Raw genomic sequence first — 23,590 nt, forward strand, 5'->3', positions numbered from 1 at the left:
AAAGGTTTGTTCGTTGGTTGAAACAATAGATTTTATTTTATCCTGATGGACGGTCGTAAAGCTATCATCATTACTTTTCTTGGCTATTTGACAGGCTTGAGAACAATTGCATATCAGGTACAAAGTACAATACCTTACCTGATATGGTCTCCTCGTGCTATACCAGTATATAAGCACTTTTTGTTGTTGGTTGTTGTTAAGGTGCAGGTCTTTTATGTTATTGCGGTTACTATATTTTGGCAGAACAAGATAAATGCATTAATCTAGTTTAAGAAAATTTCGATCCTTCCAATTTTGTCCTTTCTGCACTTTCTGTGTTCGTGTTACAATACAAAGAGGATATATCTATGTTTTTGAACTTCTAGGAAGATATTTATTACAAATTCTAACGAAAATGCGTGAGGAACAATTAAGCAATAAAATTAAGTAGGAGTAAGTATAAGAGGAAGCATTATAATATTTCGCTGTTTTGAGCGAAAAAACAAAAATATTTCTGGAGGGAGAGATTTTAATAATTTGTGGCACACTTGGCTTATGAGGTTCCTATTTAGGCTAAAATTACAATGAAAAATAATCAAATTTATTAATTCGCTATGGCAAATGAGTTTAATTTGAACGTTTGTTTTTTTTTTTTTGTTATTCAACAGGAGTCAATAATTTTATATATTATTTCAGATTTAGAACGATTTTTATCAAACAAAATGCAAGGATTAAAGAAGAAAGTTATAGAGACTTCAAAACTTTCTTAGAAAAGTCATGATTTTGAGTTTTAAATTTTATATCATTTGTGTGTTCCAATATCAAAATAATATAAAGATCTTAGTATAGATACTGTTGCTTGAAATTTCCCTCAATATCGTTAACTTTTTCCTCAAATGTTTAGCAATTCTAAAATTTTAATTCCTTGTCACCTTTTGATATATTTATTCCTGAATTAACTTTTAACTTTTAAAAAGTGATTTCACCTCTTGTAAGACATTTTTGAACTTTCTCAATACAATTTTTTGAAACTGTATAATGTGGATCAAATACAACTGAAGCATATTCCAAATGAGGACGTGCAAGAGACATATAGACGGATTTTATTGCATATGTTAATTTTTCATTGAATATTACACCGAGGTCCTTATTCTCCAAAATTCTACATAAGACGACGTTTGAAATATTATAATTATAAATGATGCTTGTATGACATCGAGAAAAAGACATACAACTACATTTATTGATGTTAAGCGAAATATCAATATCATTCTGTATTAATACACAATCATTGATGCTTTTTACAGTTTCAAATATTTTGAAATCATTCGCAAATAAAAGACTATTTGTACAATTCAATTAATTCATTTTATGAACACCAAAAACAACAATGGACCAAGATGGCTTCCTTGTGGAACACCAGATGGTACATATATTGTTTTTGTTGATAGCAAGTTCAAAGTTTTCACAACTTGTTTTCTATTAACCAAATAGCTTGAAATCCACTTGAGAAATGTTGAATGAAAACCTAATCTATTAAATTTTTGAACAAGAAGTGGTATACAAATACTATCAAATGCTTTCCAAAAATCAGTATAAATTAAATCAACCTGAAAACCAGATTAGACAAATGTTGTGTAAAAAGTGACAAATCAATTTATCACTTACGAATCCATGTTGACATTAAGAAATAAATTCTTCAACATAAAAATAAATGTTCTTTTTTACAATCAACTCAAAATTCCCAATTTTATGATTTTGACCGGATTCGAAAATAGTATTTATAAACGAAAGCTTCCAGTCATCTAAAAAAATTGTTGGCTAAACAACGCATTTATAGAGTGGAATATTTTCCTTCAAAATTGTCTGACAATTTTTTGACTTTAGGCTTTAGAGTCAGAAACTGTTTTAGAGTCAGAAACTGCTCATCACAATGGGTCAGAAACTGCTCATCACAATGGGTCATTAAACTACTCTAAGTATGTCCTATTCCATCACAGCCACTTTAACCTAACCTTACCAATGCAATTTTTCTGATTTATTGTCTAAAGAATTATTTAATAAGATAATTAGAAGTTTTGCTAAACTTGAGTAATTAGAGAACAAAATCCGTTTCACAAGAAAAATGCACTAAACCCAATCAAAACATGAATTTTTTTGACTTAATACTCTTTTACCCAACGCCAAAGAAGTTTGAACAATAAAAGAAAACTATTCAATATAAAACATTAATTCTATGTTTTCCGAAGAGAATGTATTTCTCAAAGATTTGTTTAAAAAATTTAAGTCAGTCGGTTAAAACTATAAGAACATTCAGTTTTGAGACAAACGCGTTTGAGGTCATATGAATGTTAGCAAATCACAAAGTTAAAGGTTTTTTATAGTCTTAATATTTGAAGACACTATTTTTGAGATCCTGGGGGACCATTACAACAAATTGTATGGTGACCTTGCCCCTTAAGCTTGTTGAATTGTATCAGACAATAGCTGAAGATTTTTTATTTTATTTTCTCAGGGAAAAAGTGTTGAAACAAAACTTTATGAAACAACATAAACACTAACAATTATTTTAAGAAGTAGTTTTCAAAATTTGTCATCTTATGCTACGGCAACTTATGAAAAACTATACAACCCTATACCCCCTTCAACCAAATTTTAAATCTCAAAGAAAACTTATAGGTACTCAAAAAAAGTTAATACTTACTTGACTTTAACAGTCTTTTTCAAACATCTAAAGTAAAAAAACAACTAAAGAAGCCAATTGACTTACAGAAATTTAAAATTTACTGTTGAATTTTTGGAATCTGTTAGTAAATTGTCAGTTGAAAGGAATTAAATATTGGGAAAAGCTTATGTACATAAATAAATGAATTTAAAACATGATCAAAATGTAAATGAAAATATTTTAAATAAATCTAACGCCCATGTTCCGAATTTCGATCGAAAGTGAAATCACTTCTCAATTTCACTTGAAACGTGCATGTGCACAATTCGATCGATTTCGAAATTGTTTCGAACTTTAAGAACTGAAGGATCATCCATTTTTATTTTGTTTCTGGAGTAAATTTTTTGCTGTTTTGAAGATGGATATTATTAGCAATATTTAGTGAAAAAAGGGAGCAGAATTCAAGGGAAAAAATAAGAAGACGAATAATGCAAGACAAATCAAATGTATTGAATTTACCTGACACAATGTAAGTGTGTGAAAATTATATAGCATTGTTCTGATAAATTAGATAAATTCTTGATTTCCGCTTTTAAGCTTTCATTGTCATTTTAGATTAAGCAAAGACGCTTTTTTATATGTTTTAAAGGAAATAGAACATTTTGTAATACCTTCATCGATTTCTTCTATTCAAAAACCTCCTGCAACCCTCCGATTCCTAGTAGAAGGAAGCTATTAAAGATCAATTCACAGAAATAAAAATGTGATTTCAATGTGGTTAAAAAAGTCAAATTGATAATACTCACTTTGCACATAGTTTTTAACTCTGGAAATTTGGCATTAAAGCATTTGGATGAAGAAATTGGTAAGTGACATGTGACATGTGCAACATTTCGAGGTATAAGTACTCAACGTTTTTGTTCAGAACTCTTGTCGTGATCCAATCTTAGAGAATGTTGATGAAGAGAATATTAACCAAGAAAATCCATAGCTTTTTAACAATGTAGCCTTAAACTTAGGCCTCCTAACTGTCAAACATATCACTTACTTTATCCAAAAACTTCAATTAAAAGTTGATTTGCTTGATGTTTTTAAAAATTGACAGATTTTTATAATTGTGTTGAAAATTTGAAATTAGGATTTCTTATAATTCCTAAACAATTCTTTTAATTTATTGCCAAATAAAAGTGCTCAATATAAATACGGTTTTTTTAATGCAGCTCCGAGTCTGACTTAAATCGATTCTAGGATGAGCTGTCGCTGACATATAAAGTTCGCCAATCTGCATGAACCACAGTTCGCAAAAGTCCTATATGTATTTAATTTTATTAAAACAAAATGTACCCACCATACTTATTCCTAGACTCGTTTTTGGAAAGAAAACCGATCGGGTTTTTCGAGTTTTAGAGAGAAAACTGTAGGGGCTTTTCGAGCTTTAGACGAACAAACAAATAACACCATCTTCGTCTAATTTTCAAGTTGAATACTTGAAAGTATTTTGGAACGCCTTTTTTCAATTTAAAAATCTTTATAATTTTTGTCTTTATACTTACTTTATGATGATAGGAAATTCTCCCAAAAACAGTTTCTCCTAAGACATAATTTGAGAACTATTTTATTGAATTCAAAAACAAACACAGTAGTATGTAGGACTGTCATGCCAGAGGTTTTAGGATCAATCCCTGCCAGTGCCATTTAAAGTTCTTTGCAAGCGTACTGACAAATTCTCCAACAATAATTCTTGTAATGAAAAGTGCTTTCTCAAATAAGCAGTTCGAATTCGGCTTAAAACAGTAGGTCCATTCCATCCCTGACAGCATTATTCGCACACAGGAATGGGAGAGAGTTTTAAGTTACAAGGCCCTAGTTATCTATAGGTTGTAATTTATACATCAGACCATGCGTTAAGTTAGGTAGATCTTATTTTTAGTTACTTGTTTGTGCTGTTTACCGAACGCAAAATGTCCGAAAATCAGGAAAACTGTCCTCTGTTCGCTTATTAGTATATTTTGACTTAATGGAGAATATTCTTCTACGATTTTGAAGCAAATAATCTAATTACAATTTTACTCTAAAGTTGTTCAAAAATGATCTAAAATACATTTTTTTACAACAAATACATAGGTGAATTAAGATTAAAATAAGAAATAGAACAATTTGCCATAAGGTATACCTAAACTGTGGACTGAAAAGATTAAACCAAAAGATGAAACAATGAAATGGAATCTCTGGAGGTTTAATTTGTCAGATAAGTAAGTTGACAAACAAAACCAAAGATTGGACACAAGGGCAACATGTTCATTATTGTAATATAACTTTTCTCAAAGCCAAAAATCCATTCTTCCAGTAACTTTTTAAAAATGTTGCTTTTTTCATATTATTAGAAAAAAAAAATATATGATATTGAGTAAAGTTTTGTATTAGTTGTCAATTTCCTTGTCAATTATTGATTTAACACCAAAAGGACAAATCTAAAAAAATATTTTTGTTTTTGAGAAAATAGGAAACTATTACAATTTATCTCACTATTTTTTGATCAAGTAGTTTTCTCTCGACTAAAAGAGCTGTTTCCATAAATACGATAGTTCAAATTTTGTTTTTCTAGGTGTTTATGACGTTGGCCTTGTAAATAATCCAGGATTTCGAAATCGAAGTCTGAACGCCACATGGCAAAATGTTGACAGAACTGCGAAAATCATTAGTTTTAGTTCAGGTATTGTTGATTTAAACCTGATGGGCTAGTTTCTACACCCTTAATACACTCTACGATTTAAAGCCCAATTTTTTCTTCATTTTGAGCCCGATTTCGACTCTGTGCGTACCCAATACTTTCCGAAATCGAACCATAAGCGATTCTGATTTTGTGGACCTCTTGCTTCTTCGCTCATGGTCGGTAACTTGCATTATTAATATTAGGCCAACGTCATAACCTATAGTAACCAAAAAATTAGAAATACCGGATTTAACGCAAAGTCTGTTTTTTTTTCAAACGACTAAGTAATTCATGGACTACATGAGGTGGAAGAAAAAATTAACTTTCTATCACTTTTTAGAAGATCAGAAAACCTTAAGTTGATCCACTCTAGATTTGAAAAAATCGCTTTAAAATATCAACTTGGAATAAAAAAATATGGCTCCAAGTTTTAAAATAACATACATTATGTTACGGCAATTATTTTTGAATTAAAGATTTTGTAAGTAAAAAAAAAGATTTTCAAAATAAATAAATAATTCTTTGTTTTTTCCAAAAGAAAAATGTTAACATGACAAATATATTAAAGAAACATGTTGATTGATAAACAAAAATGGAAAACAATCTGTTTTAAAATTCGTTAGAATAAAAAGAATGCGTATACGTCACAGTGTACTTTTATTTCATTGCTATTTTCTAGACTGAATAATAATAATCAATAGTTTTTGATCCAACTTTCTTATTAGGTATAGGTACTTATTTTCTATCCAATAATATTTGATAATTATTTATTTTTTTTTATTCAAATTGAAACTCATTTTATTACACAAAATTTATAAGGAAATGTTTTAAAAAGTAATAAAGTACCTACCTAATAATTTTTTATGATTTTGTTAATTCTGAATACTTAATTTTAATGTTTATGTTTATGATTTTAAGGATAAGCCTGTTAAAATTCTAGTCGTAGTTGGCGTAGCTTAAAGAGTAGTGAATATTTTTATCATTATCCATCTTGAATTTAATATGATAAAAATGTATCTATAAAAATATTAAATAAAATTCCTTAACATCTATAAAAGAGTCATATAATAAAAGAGAGAAAGAGAGAGAGGTCATTTGATGAAGAACATGTCATTAACCAAAGAAATTCTTCGTTTTACATATTTTTCCTTTCTCAACCCATAACCAACAAAAACACAAAACATGTTTATTTAATAGTCAAGTTTAATCTGAGCATTAAATGAGCTCGCAAATATACACCACCATCACCGTCCAACGGCTCTGGCTCCGGCACCACTTCCAACCACCCTTTGTCGAATGTGGTATAACCACCCAAAACCTATAGATAAATAGGTACTACCATCAATTGCTGCATCCATAGATATATGAACATGTATATATTATCTTTCCTGCACAAAGAGTGATGGCATTCTATAGAACCATAGATAGGTATAAGACTTTTGTATCTAGGTATACCTCGAAGTATACATATTTCTTGTACTTTAATGAAACAATAGCCACTTTGATTGCATTTGCAACATCAATGAGTTTGCATCAAGTGAAGTGAGTATATACCTACCTAACTATCTAGTCCTCTTGTGTGTGTATAGTATTTTGAATGCATCCAGATCCAGAGAGAGTTAAATGGCGCCCAACCCAAGTCACACCCACCTATTATTTAGATTAGTACTTACATTCATCCTCCAACAACAGCCAGCGCAACTAGCACCAGCAGCAGCAGTAGAAACGTGACAAACAAAAGCATAACCTAAAGGATATTTATCTATATCTATACCTTTAGTTAGGTTCCTCTATACTTAACGAAAAGATATATATGTACCTATAAAGAGCTACGAATGCCAAAACCCTGCATCTATATCTAACAAGGAGCATTGAAGTGCGCTCCTTCAGCTTCAGAACGGTTCTAGTTTTAGCCTCTATTGTCCCAAATGGAGGCAACCCCATTTAATGGCACAAGTGGCTACCTCTTTGTAGGTAGGTTTGGAGCTTTATATCTCAAGGTATATAGATACGTCGAGCAGCGTCGACAACAACGACGACGACGTCTCCATGACAAAGGGATTGCGACAAACAAGAGTCGATTGTTTTTTTTTATCGAAATGAAGGAAAAAATATATAAAGGATACTCGTACCGTTCCCCGTATCCCCTCTATACCCCGCCACCATTCCTACTTACAACCATCCAGCAAAAACATGGCGAACAAAACAGATTCAGATGCAAATAATTTAAACATGACGGGACTCCTCTATACCAAGAGCCCGGGATCGGAATCGGGATCGTTATATTTCCACAGCCAACATTCTATACATATATGCGATATGAACTCTACCTACATATACAAGTCTTCACATTGCAGGGGCACATAAAAGTCACCAACGACAAACGAACGCGCGAACAAACGAAAAGTGCCTCATCAAGAAGATATTAAAATAAAAATGGTAGAACCAACCAGCCAACCAACCAAAAAACAACAACAAACAACCAAACAGCCACCGATTCCAGAACCCTTGCTCCTATAGCTTCTCTGACTCTGGTGCCGTGCCGCTGCTGCTGTTGAATTAAAATACTTCAAAAATAAAGGTTGATTTTTCAACATTTCCATGTTTCGCATTGAAAAATATACAAACAAAAATAAAACTAAGAAGACGTCTAAAAAAGTGCTGCACATTGATGACAGAGGCACAGAAGCTGAAGCCCAAAAATAAAAAAGCTAAGAAACAAAACACGACCAAGAAAAAAAAAGTGATTTCTTCAAAAGTCAAACCCACTCCCGCTGGGCAGGGAGCAGTTCAACCGAAACCCCCTATCACTGGATCCATTCCACAACCACAACGAACAACGTAGGTACGGGACGGGTATCTATTATTTTTACTCAACGAAGAAGACGACGACGACAACGGCGACGTCAACTCCCGCTGTGTTTATTTGTGGCATCGATAAATTTGTATCTAGATAGAAAGATACGGTACCAAATAATCTGCCCTTCTCACTCTCTCTTTTAAAGTCAAGCATATCATCCACCATTGTGCTATCTCACTCACATCAAGCGAATACCAAAATGAGGGTCGATATTTAAGGCGGAGCTAGCGACCATTGCTACGCAGGTAATTCCTGAATCTCATCGAATCGGATGTTCTGCGCGAGAGTGAGAACGAGACCTTATTGCAACAAGTGTGGGTGCAATAGTGAATAAGCTATAGCCATCTCACTCGAACGCAATTAACAGGGTGTATTCTCTGACGTACATAGCGCCCAAAGAACCGGTTTGCAGTCGAAACACAACGGATGAAGGTGTGTGGCCGAATCAAGTTTTAAGTCTCTCAGTTTCAAAGTGACGTTCGTTCGGTTCGAATATCTGCTTGATTCGCATTCGAATCTTGGGAATACGTTTATATGAATACAATATTTGCCTTAAACCAACTCGCTCCTCCGTCGCTCGTCATCGTTACGGTTACCCTATAATCACTTGCTTCATTTATTTTTGTTGTTGCTGGCTTTTGCGCTGGTGGTGTGTAAGACGAAGAAGAAGAAAAAGTGTCGCGTACTTGGATTAGTCGTATAGATACGTTTTACCTACTTAAAGATACAATAATTGTTGTTACATTTTTGTTTGTCAAAATCGCATCTTTAAACCGCGATTAGCACAGATAAATACCAACTAATCCAAAGACTATCAATCTCAGTTAAAGGATATAACTGCATCAAGCATAAACTATATTACAGAACTCTTTCGTCAGATACTAACTGGACCCTACTTCCGACGGACACGGACACTGCTCATTTATTTATATTTTTCGTTTTATATAATTTTTCTTTAAAAATTCTTTCGGGAAAAATACCATAATCTCTCTTAATGTTTTGTGTAATGCTGACCCTATATTCAATTCTCATAAATTTGGATTAAAGTTTTAAACAAAATTACTGAAAAATAACCCCGTGCTAATAAATAAGGATACCAACGTAAACAAAGCTACAAAACAAAATAAAAGATAGTGAAGTGCGCGTTAAGTTAACGATAAGTTCAACTTTAAAATACTTGTGTGTTGCTGAAAATCATATTTAAAAAGTTTTTTTCAAATCAATGTTGAACAAAATAAATTCAGTAAATAAATAAAGATTCAAAAAATATATAAACTCTTTACAAAAATTCAACGGACTTAAGTAAAAGTTATATCGATTGGACTGTCTCTAACTTTAAATCTAACTTTAAACAAAAACATCTAAACAACACTTTTGGAATATTCCTGCGGCAACTTTATCTTCTTTCAAAGGCACAAGCGCTGAAAAGGAGACTTTAGCAGTTCTTTGCTAATTTTTTCGGTAAGTTTCACGTTTTTGGGTTTTCAGATATGCTCGTATAACGGATGTATAGGTTTGTTTTGAGATTTGGTGCGCGATTCCGACGGCGGCGGCGGCGGTTTTGATTTTTTATTAGTTTTTTTTTGTGGTGAAGAACCCTAAAAACATCTTTAAATTTCATAATAATGTACATGGAAAATTTCTTTGATTTAGTGTCGTTAGGAATTTTTCAGACTTTAGTTCCCAAAAAAGTTTTAAACAAATAAAAAAGTGTTGAGTAGGTATTAACTTTTGCATAGGTACGTACCTAATTAAGATTTAAGTAGTTTTATAAATTTAAAATCTCCTAGCTTAAATTCGACTTTCCAAGAGCTTAACTTTTAGAACAGGTACTCATTTTTATGTAAGCAATGTTCCCGTAAACAATTAGTAGTTGATCCCGTTTAAAGTTAGCAAATATTGATCCGATGATCAAATAGAATTGGATAAAGCTTTGTTTTGAACATTTCATTTGCTATATTCTGACATTTAAATTTCAAAATTAAAATCAAACCGTTTTAAAATATAACTTTTGTATGTTTCGTCCACGTCGTTAAAATATTCGTAGAAGTTAAAATTCCATCCTCAACATTAATTGCTTTAATCAAACACATTGTAATCTATCAGATTCATCAAAGTAATGTTTGAGTTTTCATTTGGTTAAATTGACAGATTCGTTATAGTTATAGATTTGAAATAGATCTAAACTTATGTCAAGTCAACAAAATAGACCATTTTATTGGTTGAATCTTTTGACAACTGGATTTGTGTCTTGCAAAAAGACATGTCTAAAGTTAGTCCCAACTGAAAACCACAAAAAGTGCTTGTCTAAAAGGTTATTGTTTGTTGACGTTTATCTCTCTTAAGTGTCAAACTTTGATTTCTTAGTACTGTTTGTGGGAAAGAAGCGTATTCGGTTGGCAAATCAAACAGATTTGTTTAGGAAAGAATTTTACGAATAAGTTAAATTTTTAATAGAATTTGTTGTTCTATTTTGATTTGGTTAAAAAAGTCTAAAAGTGTAAACTCAGATTAAAATTGTTTTGAACATTTCCCGGCAGAAATTCGAAGCTGATTTTTATGGTCAACAAAGTTAGATGACAATAGAATCTTTGATTTTGTTTAAAATGTTGTTTCTTTTAACAGAAAAGCAACAAATAACACAAATTAACAAATTCGAAGTCAAAGTTAAAAGCTTCTTCCGAGTATATCAGAAACAAATAAATTATGTGAAATAGCAATACTTACTTACTTACTAATTTATTACGTTTCCGTGGATAGATTCATTACGTTGTGTTGTCTCATAGTGGTTTCAAGCAATTCGTTAAGTTTATCTTAAATCAAATTAAAGTTAGTCAATATAGAAGTATCTATTTATGGCTAGATAACTTAGATAAATCGACTTAAAAAGAGCATAAATTCATCAAAACTACGACTTTTGACTAATTCACTACGTTTCTGTTGATAGATTCATTACGTTGCCGTTGAAGCATGCATAACGTTGCGTTCTTCATGAGTGATAATTGTCAATTCCCCAAGTTTTTCAACTGTCAAATAGAAGTAAGGGAATATAAAAGTACCAACGCTGCAAATCATTACATATTTGAATTGTTTGGTTAGATAACTTAGATAAAGCGTCTTGAAAAGAGCGTAAATTCATCAAAACTACAACTTTTCACTTTTGATTCATTACGTATCCGTTGATAGATTCATTATGTTGCGTTGTCGCAAAGTGATTCTTGACAATTCGTCAAATTTGTAAAGTGTCAAGTAAAAGTTAGTCAATATAGAAGTACCTATTTATGGCTAGATAAGTTAGATAAAACGACTTGAAAAGACTACAACTTTGGACTAATTCACTACGTTTCTATTGATAGATTCATTACGTTGCCGTTGATGCATGCATCACGTTGCGTTCTTCATAATGATTGTTGTAAATTCATTAAGTTTTTAATCTGTCAAATAGAAGTAAGGCAACACATAAATGAATGAATTGTTTGGTTAGATAACTTAGATAAAGCGATTTCAAAAGACCGTAAATATCGTGTGCTTTTCATTTTATAGTTTTATGTAAACTTCAGCTTAAATTATATGTTTAAATAAAATGCAAGGTTTTTCCTAACTTCAACAAATACTTTAGTATAATGTTCATCACCTTCTTGCAGTTCCTAATTTCTTTCACCAAGTTTGTTTATTTTTGTAAGACCTAAATTTATGACTTCAAGAGCATTCATGTTAATTGTTCTATATACAACAATAACAATAAGAAAAAGACGAAGGTTACTATAAACAATACAATAACAATTCAGACTCCAGAAGATCAAGTAATTTATACTTATGCAAGTTTGTAAGGAATAACTAAAAGATTAATTGAATTGATAAATAGGCTTTTTTCCATTTGTGTTTTTTGTTAATTCCTTATGAGAATTTTTAATTTAAATTGTTTTAAATTTGTTTTTTAAGCTTGTGAAAAACTTAGATTTATTTTGTATAGCTATTTTTCTAAACTAAATCTGACATTTATGTGAACAAAATGGCGCTTATAATCAATAACTCTTCCGATTTCGACCGAGACGACGCAACAAGAAAAATTTGTTTGAAGAAAGTTTGTTTGAACTCACATTTCAAAATTACAATCAAACAAATTTGCGAAAATTTAGTTTTGTATTAAAAATACGAGCTTGTTAATTTGAAATGATCTTAGGATTCTAAAATATCTTGACACTTTCCTAAAGTTTAAAAGACACAAAATGGCTGGGTTGACTTTTGATGATTTACTATGGATTCTCTGCTTCTGACATTTCAAATCAAAATGTCCGCCGTTCAACAAATTTACGTTTGTTTGATGCGTTGATTTTTACCAACTGTTACTGATGTTAAGACGTGTTCAGTTGAAACAATTTTAATAAAAGGAAATTTGTAGGAAATTGCGAAATATTTAGATAATTGCCGAATGGTAAAACATTAACATTTTGCGCGGGTGTCTTGAAATGCATTCCTCTTACATTTCCATCATCTAAAGTCCACAATTCATTCACCTACTACCGTTACATAAATGTTTCTAAAACATATACCAGTAATAATATACCTCTGTTTATGACAAAATTAATGATGAAACATTAAAAAAGCTTCCGTATTTTAAAGAAAAAACAAAAACCTATAGATTTTCTTTTGTATGTTAGTAAAAAACAATAAATAAAACATATATTTTATTCAAATCAATATAAAATAAACAAACCTTATAAGATTATTAGGCATGGGAACCTTCCAAATTTTCCACTTTTTGTCACACAACAACAAAAAACTCTCATATTTTATAAATTCACACAAGAATCGAGTTTCACCAAAACCAAAATAAAAGACAAACGATAAAATCGAAACCATTTATGACAAAAGAAATATACTACAGTTTGGCATAATATCTTTAATTTATATTTCATTGTTTCTCTAATGGCAGCATATTATTTATGTCCGATAACACAGAATACATCAATTATTTTTGTCTATTTTTTTTTTTCGTCTTCAAATATGTAAATCTATATTTTATTTATTCGATGCACTAGACTTTTGTCTAGACTCATTTAAAACCATACACAGAAATAAATGCAAATTTTTACATCCAAACAAATGAAAATGTCAGATGCACATAAGCGTAGATATACAGTGAAAACGGTTAATTATAATTGCCTGTTATATTATTTAATCGAAAGCAATAATAGTTAATTAAAATTTCAGATTTCACACTGATTAAAAAACAAAAACAAAAACAACAACAAAAAACTATCAGAAAACTGACCACCGACCAGGGAAATGTTAGATATATTTGTATCTAAATATATAGATTCGATTGAATACCGAATCATGAGTATCTAAGTATCTATCTTTAGTTTAAAATTCTAAACAACAAATAAAAAAATATAGTTTTATTTTATGAATATACAACACAAGAACTACGGTACCTATATTTGACCATATTTTTGTGTCTAATATATGGCTTAATGCATAAATAATTAATTTATGCACATTTAATACAAAGTAATTAAGTCATTTTAATTCATCATTTGTATTCTGCCGCACAAAGTGACAGCACACTATACGGTAGTAGCTGTATAGTGGACGTAATAGACGTTAGACCACGAGACGAGTCTATATGGATGCAAATGATGGACCAAAACCAGTCTTCTTTTTGAGGCGTTTTGCTGCTGAATTTGAAGTTTATTTTTTGATATCACTTCTTCTTTTGTTATCACACAACAACAACAATACAAAAAAGATACAAAAATTATTATTTATAATTTGTTTTGAATTTTTCCTCCAATTCCGCCGTGTTTTTTGTCATGTTTCTGTTCATACAAAAATGATTTAAACACACATTTTTGAAAAAAAAAAAAATAGAATAAAATTCAAAAATTGCTCATAAATTAGCAGACATAGCTATTTTATAATTTATTGTCAAAAAGTCGGTTGCATAAATCTCCATAGTATCTCAAATTTTGGGTTTCTATTTTTGTGGCAAGAAGAATAAAAAATAGAAAAAGAAAATGCATAATTTATATTAAACGGACCTAACCGAGAAGAGTTTTCCCTCGGCATTGATTATGATATAATTATTAATTATTATATTATTGAAAGATAAAAAAAAATGTATCTGTTCCACATGTGAGTTTTTGTATCTATCTTTTAGTTCTACCTTCGAAGAAATCTTCTTCTTTTTGTTGTTGTTGTTTAAATTAGCATAAAAACGCAATTTCAAATATAAATTAGTTACATTAATCTAGCTGCTTGATTTCTATTGCTTTTTAAAAGATTCTGCTTGGGAAGAATTAAAAACACGTACAAAAAAACATCATTCGATAAAAATTAGTTACTATTTTTGTTGTTGGTTTCTGTATATTTATGTTAAAGTTATAGAAGTAGGTTGGTTGCGGACTCGTCTCGTACCTACTACCTGTTTTAATTTTTAAGTATTCTTTTTGATTGTTAAATGTTTTATTAATTTTCTTTTCATTTTATGATGAATCGCTACTGGCTGTGGTGTTGTAGAAGATAAGTTATCTTTTCGTTAAGGAAGTCAACTGATTAGAATTAGATTGTCTTGGGTTGAGTTTTTTATAATGTGTTTAGGAAGACGCGTAATAAACTTAAGAAAGACAGATAGTTACAGATATTCTATACGGTTTTTGTTTGTTGTTGTTTTTGTCTTTTTGTTTTGTTTCATAGATTTGTAAGACGAATTTTAAGTTGTTAGAAGAAATTTAATAATCTGACAGAAACATAGTTTTTGTGTTAAAAGAATGGCTTTTTGTTTCAAAAGTTAAGGCTTAACTTAACTTAACTTTAAAGGAAAACACACAGAAGACCGACATATAGTATTTTATAATTATGTTTACGTTTTTTGTTATTTTAATATTTTATAGGCATAGAATTTCAAAAAAAGAAGGATATTGTTAACAAGGAGTTGTGGATTGAATTTTGTGGTTTGTATTTCATATAACAACGCAAATTAAACTTGCGTTATGTTTTTTTAAAGAAAAAGTGACATTTTTTAACAAACAACAAGGACCAAAATATGTTAAAAGAGGTTTATTGAAGCTTTCCTAAAAATAAGATATGCTTAGGTGACAAAAATTGACACTTATATTCAGAAAATAGTTTTCTTAAGTTTTGTATGTTAGATTTAATTTGGCATCCAAGTTTCCGACATTTCAAATTAACTTCATTTGATTTAGATCTGTTCGCTTTGTTCTTTTTTTACAAACACGTTTTAGACGTGTTCAAATGCACCATAGTCACTTTTTAGTCGTATTCAGATGCATCATGCTCGATAAAAGGGATTTAGTATTTTAATAACTACCAAATGATTAAAATGTTGGAATACAGTTTCTTAATATTTAGAATATTGATAATTGCCCCGATCTTAGGAAATTACTTTTTGAGTAATCTTGAAGAACTCGAAGACTTAAAAAGAAACAGTCTTTTAGGCTTTATTAAAGTCTTTTATTGTCTGGAAAATTATAACAGACATAATCATAGTTCGTTAAGGTTTTTTGATATTGGAAATATTTTAAAATTTAGTTACGCCACCATTTTTCAGCACAAAAATAAACAAGATTCTTTTAGGATGTTTGTGGTCATTAATTGTATTCCAGGTTTAAAATGTCATTTAAATTACCATTCCCATTTAGTACACAGTAAGTAATCTCTTTTGGGAACATTCTGCATCATAAAATTGAACTGCATTTTGGGCATATTGTGGCAGCTATTTCAGCAGCTCAGATATTAACTTTGAATTCGTCAATAGTGTTCAGCTTCATAGGATACATTTTAATGTTAAATCTCAAAGTATCCTTCTTTTAGACAATTTGTCCTCTGCAAGAACTTAATGACAGCGGTTGCAGTGTTGAGAATAATCATTATCCGGCATCTATGGACAAGCACCAAAATTCGACGGTATCATATGCCGTCGACGCACGGTCTCTTCAAATTAGAGCAATATATTATCGTGCAGTAAACCTTTGGATTTTTTGTTTATGATCAAAGTTTTTTTTAGCGCTTACGATAATTTGGCGGAAAGGGCTCGAAATAATTTATCAGTAAGGTGGACTACTTACGCAATGGTGTTTGATGAATAACGTGAATATTCTGATTCTTCAAAATTCTCCAATTTTGTTTATTAACTCCGACGGAGAAGATGAGATGAGTATCAAAGACGATTTAATGATCGGTTTAAATATTTATAAAACGCTACGATTTCAGCGCCCTCTTTCTGTTTGATTGTATGTCTATCTGTGCAATAGGCTGAAAAATGGCGGAGTTATTCAATTTTGAACATAAAACGTACAGATGGCGCTCCCTTATGATGTTTCTAGACTTTTTTTGAAAATGCTGTAGGTTTCAGTTATAATCAGTCACACTCATCTTCTGCCATAATTTTAATTAAAACCAGAAACTACTTCATGGGTCTGATTGTAGGTTTGGTTGTTTCTATGACTAGGTCAATATTTGTTTATCAAATTAAAATATCAGCTTTGTCGTACCTAATACATAAGTTTCTATCAGCTTTTTATGGCTTACAACAACCATCTGCAGACATAATATAAAGAACAACAAATCTTTTAATTAAAAAAAATTCAAAAATTGATTTATTTATTTATATGCAAATACATACAATACATAACAAAACAACCAATTCTCCATCATCAATGATATTGTTTAATTTTTTGATGTAATCAAACAATAAAAATGTCACCGAGAATATTCAAATTATAATAAACGTCAAAACGCCTACTCAAAACTTTATCTATACCTCGTTTCATATAAAAAAAACATCATGACTTCGATGTTGATTCATCCGGTATATGAAAATGAAAGAACAAGAAAATCGAAACAATAAAAAAAACAACGTAAGTTTCTATTGTGGTAACGCGTTCTTATATATTTTTTTATACTCGTATATGATGAATATCTTTTGAATGCGAGAGACGCAAAGTGGATTTTTAAATCATAAGTCAATCAAATTGAAATAATCTAAAATGTGAAATAGGTCGTCACATCGTCATCGTCAGTCATCATCGTCGTCGTCGACAAGACCAAGACCGAAACCAAGAGTACTCACTTTTTGAGTTATCTCTGCTTGTTTCTTGGACTTGTATATGGTTCTGAAAAAAAGCCACAAACAAAAACAACTAAATTCAAATAAATGCGTTGCTTATAAAGAAATTCAATTTGGACACTTTTTTGATCGTTGAATTCGATCTTCGATATTCCCAACAACAATAACAACAACACAAATTATTTTGATGGTGCAAAGTGACACACCAACAAAAACAATATCTCAAACTCTCTCAAAACAGCAGCATATCACTTATATTCGAGTTCGAGAACCAACCTAAAAGATACACGCTAGAGAAAGAAGCAAGGTTCATATCTTTGGGAAAACCGTGACCGTGAGGTAACCTAATTCTCATCTCAAATTTCATCACAAAAGTATCTGAGGTAGTTCTTGAAAAGCCCTAAAATGCTTGTTAGGCACACAAAAATCGATCTATTCAGCCGTGTAATTACAAGTTTCCATTTCATTAAGGTATGGTTCTTCGCTGCTGTTCCTCTGCCTTTGCCTTTGCCTCCGCTGCCGTCCATGTCGCGTCGGTCTCATGTTCCATTGCTTCCCGATCCCATTTGAGTGCCTCTTCACTCGGATCGGGATCGAGATCGAAATCGGGATCATTACTTCAGTTTGATCATTGTTGTTGTTATTATTATTATTATTTGTGAGTAGGTGTCGGGGATCAAGAGAGGACGATGACTATGGAGTGTTTCTGATGTTTATTGACTTTCGTTCTTTGGCAAATTTGAAGGATACTTGAGAGATATGGGCTCAGGTTACTTATTGCATTCAAATTCAGAGTGCATTATCTAATTCTCTCCACTTAACATTTGGCACACGTCGTACGTCATCGTTGGGGGTTCCATTCTATAATAAAAGAAGAAAAAAATGTGTGGCAGGAAAAGTTCTTTAATTATGATGCATTGTGTTTTGATAGGTTTACTAATTTTTGCAACTTGTACAAATGTTAACATTTTATTTTAAGAGCTTATTCGTATTTGTAAGACCTATATTTACTTTTAAGTAAAAGTTTAAGAAAGGAATGAGATTATTGACTGGTTCGATAATTGAAGGCTTAACCTAGAACGATAGATTTTTAAAAAATGATTACAAGTTTGACCCTAGTCGCAGAAATTAAGTCTTTATTTTAACTTCAAAACATGTGCTTATTTTTTTTAATGGGAACATTATCAGATTCTAGAAGTTCATCTAAGAAAATTAACAGACTAAATCCTTTTTTTGAAACATTTAAATGCAAGTTTGAGCTTAGCAGATTTAAAGTTCGATTTTTTAACCAACCTTTGGTTAAGAGCTTAACGTTTTTTACTAGTTTGGAATGTTGGTAACATTTAGCAACTCACTACAGCTATTCCAAAATAAAGTATGTCTACAGTATCTGGAAACATATACTAATTACCTTTTAAAATACAATCGGTGCATCTGAACACGTCCAAATAGTGACAGTTCGTGGAAAAAGCAAACAAACCAAACAGAACTTTTAATTTGAAATGTTAGAAACTTAGTTAACAGAATTCTTGGTTTGAAATGTCAAAAACTCAGTTAAGTGATAATCTTTTAAGATCGTACAAATCGGCTTCAACTTATTAATTTACTAAAATAGCTTTAACATTTATTTCAACAAGTGACTTTTGAGTTTCTGACAGTTCAATGAAAAAGATCTGTTAGTTTTGTTTGCTCTTTTCATGAACTGTCGCTTTTTGGAGTTTTTGGATGTGTTCGTTTTTAATAAAAGGGAATGAATCCTAAAAATGGATTGGACAGGCTGGAAATTGTTTAAAATTTACAACGTTTATATATAGAAACGATAAGTGCACTACAACTTGACTTTATATATGAAAATTCTTAATAATTAAATTAGATAACAAAATAAAGAATATTTGAGCCTTCCAACAAATTAACTTCTCAAACAATTTGTATAGTTACAAGAACGATTCAAACTAATAATCGAAATAGAATTAAATCGTTTTTATCAAATTTTTCGGATTCAGTATTTGAACAGAAATAAGATTGTAATTTTCATTTTCATCGCTTTTTATTTTTTAATATAATAAAACAGGAATTATCTAGCGTATAGCTTTTAACTTAAAAGTACAAGTTTCCAAAATCCGTATTCGTGCATTTAATTAATTAGTTATTGTTGATTTTTTAAAATGAGGGAAAACCACTTATCAATTAACAAGCTCACATTGAACTTTACAACTCTAAAAATATTAATAGATTCAAAAAAATGTTTTCAATAATTATTTTTTTAATGTTATGAAAAGTTTTATGTCCCAAAAATACATTAGTTGATTGGAGACACAAAAATAACAAAAAAAGAACTTCAAAATCCACTTAAAAATACTAAAATACTAAAAAGTTTATATTAAGAAAAAAAAAAGAAACAATAAAAATAAAATAATTTTATTCTAACAAAATTTAACCTTAATTTTGCACTAATAACGTTCATTATTCATATATACAAACATATATCTAACTGTGATGTCTAGCATCAAGCTCATGTGTTATAGAATATTTATTTAAAAAAAAAAACATTTGTTATTTTTTATTAATATTTATCATCTTTTTATGGTTGAACAAAACAAGAAGTATAATTTTATTATTACCTTTATTCGATTAGCATAAATATTTTTATATACAACGAGTATCTCTATCTTTTTTTATACTCCCGGACATTTATAAAAAAAGATACAGCACAAATGAGAGTTAATACTAATTTAGTCAAACAATTTAGACGCAAATTTCATAAATGTTATATTCGTCTGTTTTGATATTGCCGAATCATCGACAAATAAAGGAAGGAATTATTTATTTAAAACTTCTACCTACCGTTTTGACAATATGGCAATTCATTAAGAGAAATACTATTAAAAAATGGAAATTTCGAATCGATGACAGCCACAGGGTGTTTTTAAGCCGCATCATCATAATTTTGCATTTTTGTTATTTCAATTATGTGATGGTTTCCCTAAATCTAATTAAGTTGAGTTCTTGTCAACGGTGCCGTCGCAACTCAATCATCAAAGTTTAAGTGTGTTTTTTCAAGAGTTATCAAAGCACTTATTGAGTGTTTGTTTGGATATCTAACGATGTTTTCTTGCTGACCATCATCGCTAGAGAGCTACTGTGCGTTCGCATGGTCATTCACCATCACCATCATCAACTGTCACACGGGATTTATATAGTAACACATGTGGATGTTTGAAATCATAACAAAAAGATTCATTAGGCGACTTTTTTTAAAGTTGTTACTGATCCAAAATTTTAAGAAAGTAATGTTTCAGACGTGACAATTTGGAAACGTCTCGAATTTGTATCTTTTTTTGTATATACATTGTGTCATGTGTATTGTCATTCAACTGACAGGTATAAGCGTAGGAGAATTAGTATTGTCAAAAATAGTTACATTTATAAATGGCAAAACGCAAGCGGCACGTTTTTCTATTTTTCTATTATTTCAAAATGCATGCATACCATTGTTTAGTATTTTTGGTGTAATTACATGCAAAAAGAAACCAAAGAAAGAACAAATACAATAAAACTAAACCACTTGGGTGACCTAACAAATTTTGGGTTTCCATAATCCTCCCTGTCATCTATTTTCTTTTCTGAGAACTAAGAACTAGGCTTAGCAAGCATAAGCATAATTGTATCTATTGACCTGTGAAATGTTCCAAAAAATTGAGTGCAAAATATTTAAATTTAAATTTTTCTATTACCGAGCTACAAAATATTGCAAATTTTAGACATTGCAGAGGAAAATATAAATCCCCACAAAGAAAAGTACCGACGGGACGGACGGATGGGATATAGGACGTTATTTGTCACTTTGCTTTTGCGATTGGGAAGGAAGAACCATTTTCTGGTTTTCCATTTTGCCACACCATATAGGATAACGTCTTTTATCACTCTTGAAAATGTGAATATTGGAAAATCATCGAACCGCAGGCAAAACAATGCCATGGTTTACCATGACGAGTAATCTATTGGTCTTCTATACCTATGGGGAAGTTATGTTTGATGTTTGTCCATAAGAATAAGAGAGGTCTCTTTAGACTTTATGGTATAGATATTTTACGTTTGAATGAGTTTTACTTTTAACACATCACATCTGTCTGGATGGTAAAGTTCTTTCTTTGTTTTCATTTTCGAAAATGATGATTATGATCTTTTTTCTTGTTTGAATGATGACGAAACAAAAAGGGGCGTCACTCAAAAGTGGTCTATGATTTCTGTTTTCACTTCCTTAATATTTTATGTACCTACTTAAACATATTTATAATTGAAAACTAATTTTTTTAAATTTTTTGATTTTATTTACAGAAACACAAGGAAAATAAACTCATTCACAGTGGCGCTGCATTCAACAGAAGCCCTCATGGCGGCGGGCTTTTTAAAATCTGGTGATTTAGGACCACATCCGCATAGTTATGGTGGTCCACATCCACATCATTCTGTACCACATGGACCATTACCACCGGGCATGCCGATGCCATCACTTGGACCCTTTGGGTTACCTCACGGTTTAGAAGCTGTTGGGTTCTCCCAAGGTATGTGGGGTAAATATCGCAATTTTTGTATAAAAAAAACAACTTAGATTCCAAAAGCTAAAATATTGTTGCGATTCATTTAAAATACAAAACACACATAAAATTGTAGTTTATCACTTTAAGTATCATTTCATTTAACATTGAAGCTTATTAGTTTAATTATCGTTAAATTAAATTTGTTTGTGTGTATTTTAATAAATCAAATCACTCTAAATAGATTCAATTTAAAATTCTTATAGTCAACCGAATTTACTTTTAAAATTTATTTCCAATTTTCCTTAATATCACTCAAGTTAGCCAGAAAAATATTTTTTACAGCTTAAGGAATAATCAATTCCGTAAAAGCAAACAAAACAACAACAAAAACATTAAAGACAAATTCGCAGCCAATTGAATTCTTAAATCAAGTTTTAACCTCAGCTCTTTTGTTTATTGCATTCAAGTCAATTTAAATTCAATTTATTGAGTGTGTAATTTGTTTTTCTAACACATTCGATAAAAATTGATGTGAAGTAAACAAGTGCACACATTAAATGTATGACTTACGAGTAACGGGTTATATTTCTTTCACATTCATTGCCATGTTTAAAAAAAATCGTATATCTCCCTTTTATAATTTTTGCAACTATCGCACAATATCTTTTACGTAAGATTACCAATTCAAAGATGTTTAGTAAGAAAACAATCCTCTTCATGAAGATGTTTTTTTTTAAGTTTTAAGTCATAAAAAGCAAAACAAACATAAAATCAAACAAAAATATTGTAAATTAGGTCACAGGCATTTATTATGCAATTTTCTTTAAAATATCTTCAAATTGATCTTATTCGTTTTTTGTTGTTGCTCTTGTTGCATTGTCTGGCAATTAAGTTCACACACATAACTCATGCTGATGCTGGTGAGGTGACGACACACTCGGTCACAACGGCGACGACAACGCGACGGGAGGTAATATGGTGCCAGGAATATTTATTGTGACACTCGAAATCCAAATCGAAATGTATATTACACTAAAGAAGGCCACTCTAAAGTGATACAACTAATGTATCTGAATTTTATGCAATTTTTATCTTTTATTACTTCACATATTTGTTACTCTCTCATTACTTTAAGTTGGTACTTTGATTTTTGTTTAAATTTATTTCCCGCTGCACTTTGTTTTGTTGTTCCTCCGTTCTGTTCTTTTCTGTTTCTTATTTTTTCGCTCGTGCTGTCAATTATATTTTTTATAAATTAAACTCATAAATATCTTTTATTTGTATGCTTTTTACGCTACCTTACCATTATTTTTAACCTACCTAACTTCTTCCTCCACCCTCTGCCCCTCCCATTACTCATGCCGTATAACCGAACTTGCATTGAAACTCGTGCATTTTATGCGTGAGGCAGAGTAAAGTATCATCTGTGTGCTTTTTTCCGTGTTATACGTTGGTTCATTATTCATTATGTCAAAAAATATTGATAATGATGCAATCCAATATGTACCTTGATTTGACATTAAGAAAAAGCTACAACAACAACAAAAAAATCACCGTAAGAGAAAACAACAATATCCAATAAAAAAGAACTAAATAAAAATAAAGTTGTGTGTCCGTCGCTTGTAGTTGTCGTTGCCGTCGTCGTCGACTTCAACTTCGAGAGATGCAAAAGATGGAAGTCGATGTTCAATGTCATTTTATGCTAATTGAATTATCAAGACATCTTGTATATGAATTTAAT

General features: G+C 30.7%; 1 protein-coding gene across 2 annotated transcripts in view; it reads left to right on the forward strand.

Annotated features, from left to right (window-relative positions):
- The window catches only part of LOC129948026 (homeotic protein ocelliless), a 68,327-nt gene that overhangs the window by 28,854 nt on the left and 15,883 nt on the right, over nucleotides 1-23,590 (forward strand). The window contains exon 2 of one of the 2 annotated variants that reach the window (XM_056058835.1): nucleotides 21,647-21,873. In XM_056058835.1, the coding sequence (XP_055914810.1) occupies nucleotides 21,702-21,873 (172 nt within the window). In that variant the 5' untranslated portion in view covers nucleotides 21,647-21,701. Of the gene's footprint in view, nucleotides 1-21,646; nucleotides 21,883-23,590 lie in introns of both variants that reach the window. The other variant, XM_056058834.1, reaches the window with a different exon arrangement.

The sequence above is a fragment of the Eupeodes corollae genome, chromosome 2 (genome assembly GCF_945859685.1).
Source record: "Eupeodes corollae chromosome 2, idEupCoro1.1, whole genome shotgun sequence".
In the NCBI taxonomy this organism is placed as follows: Eukaryota; Metazoa; Arthropoda; class Insecta; order Diptera; family Syrphidae; genus Eupeodes; species Eupeodes corollae.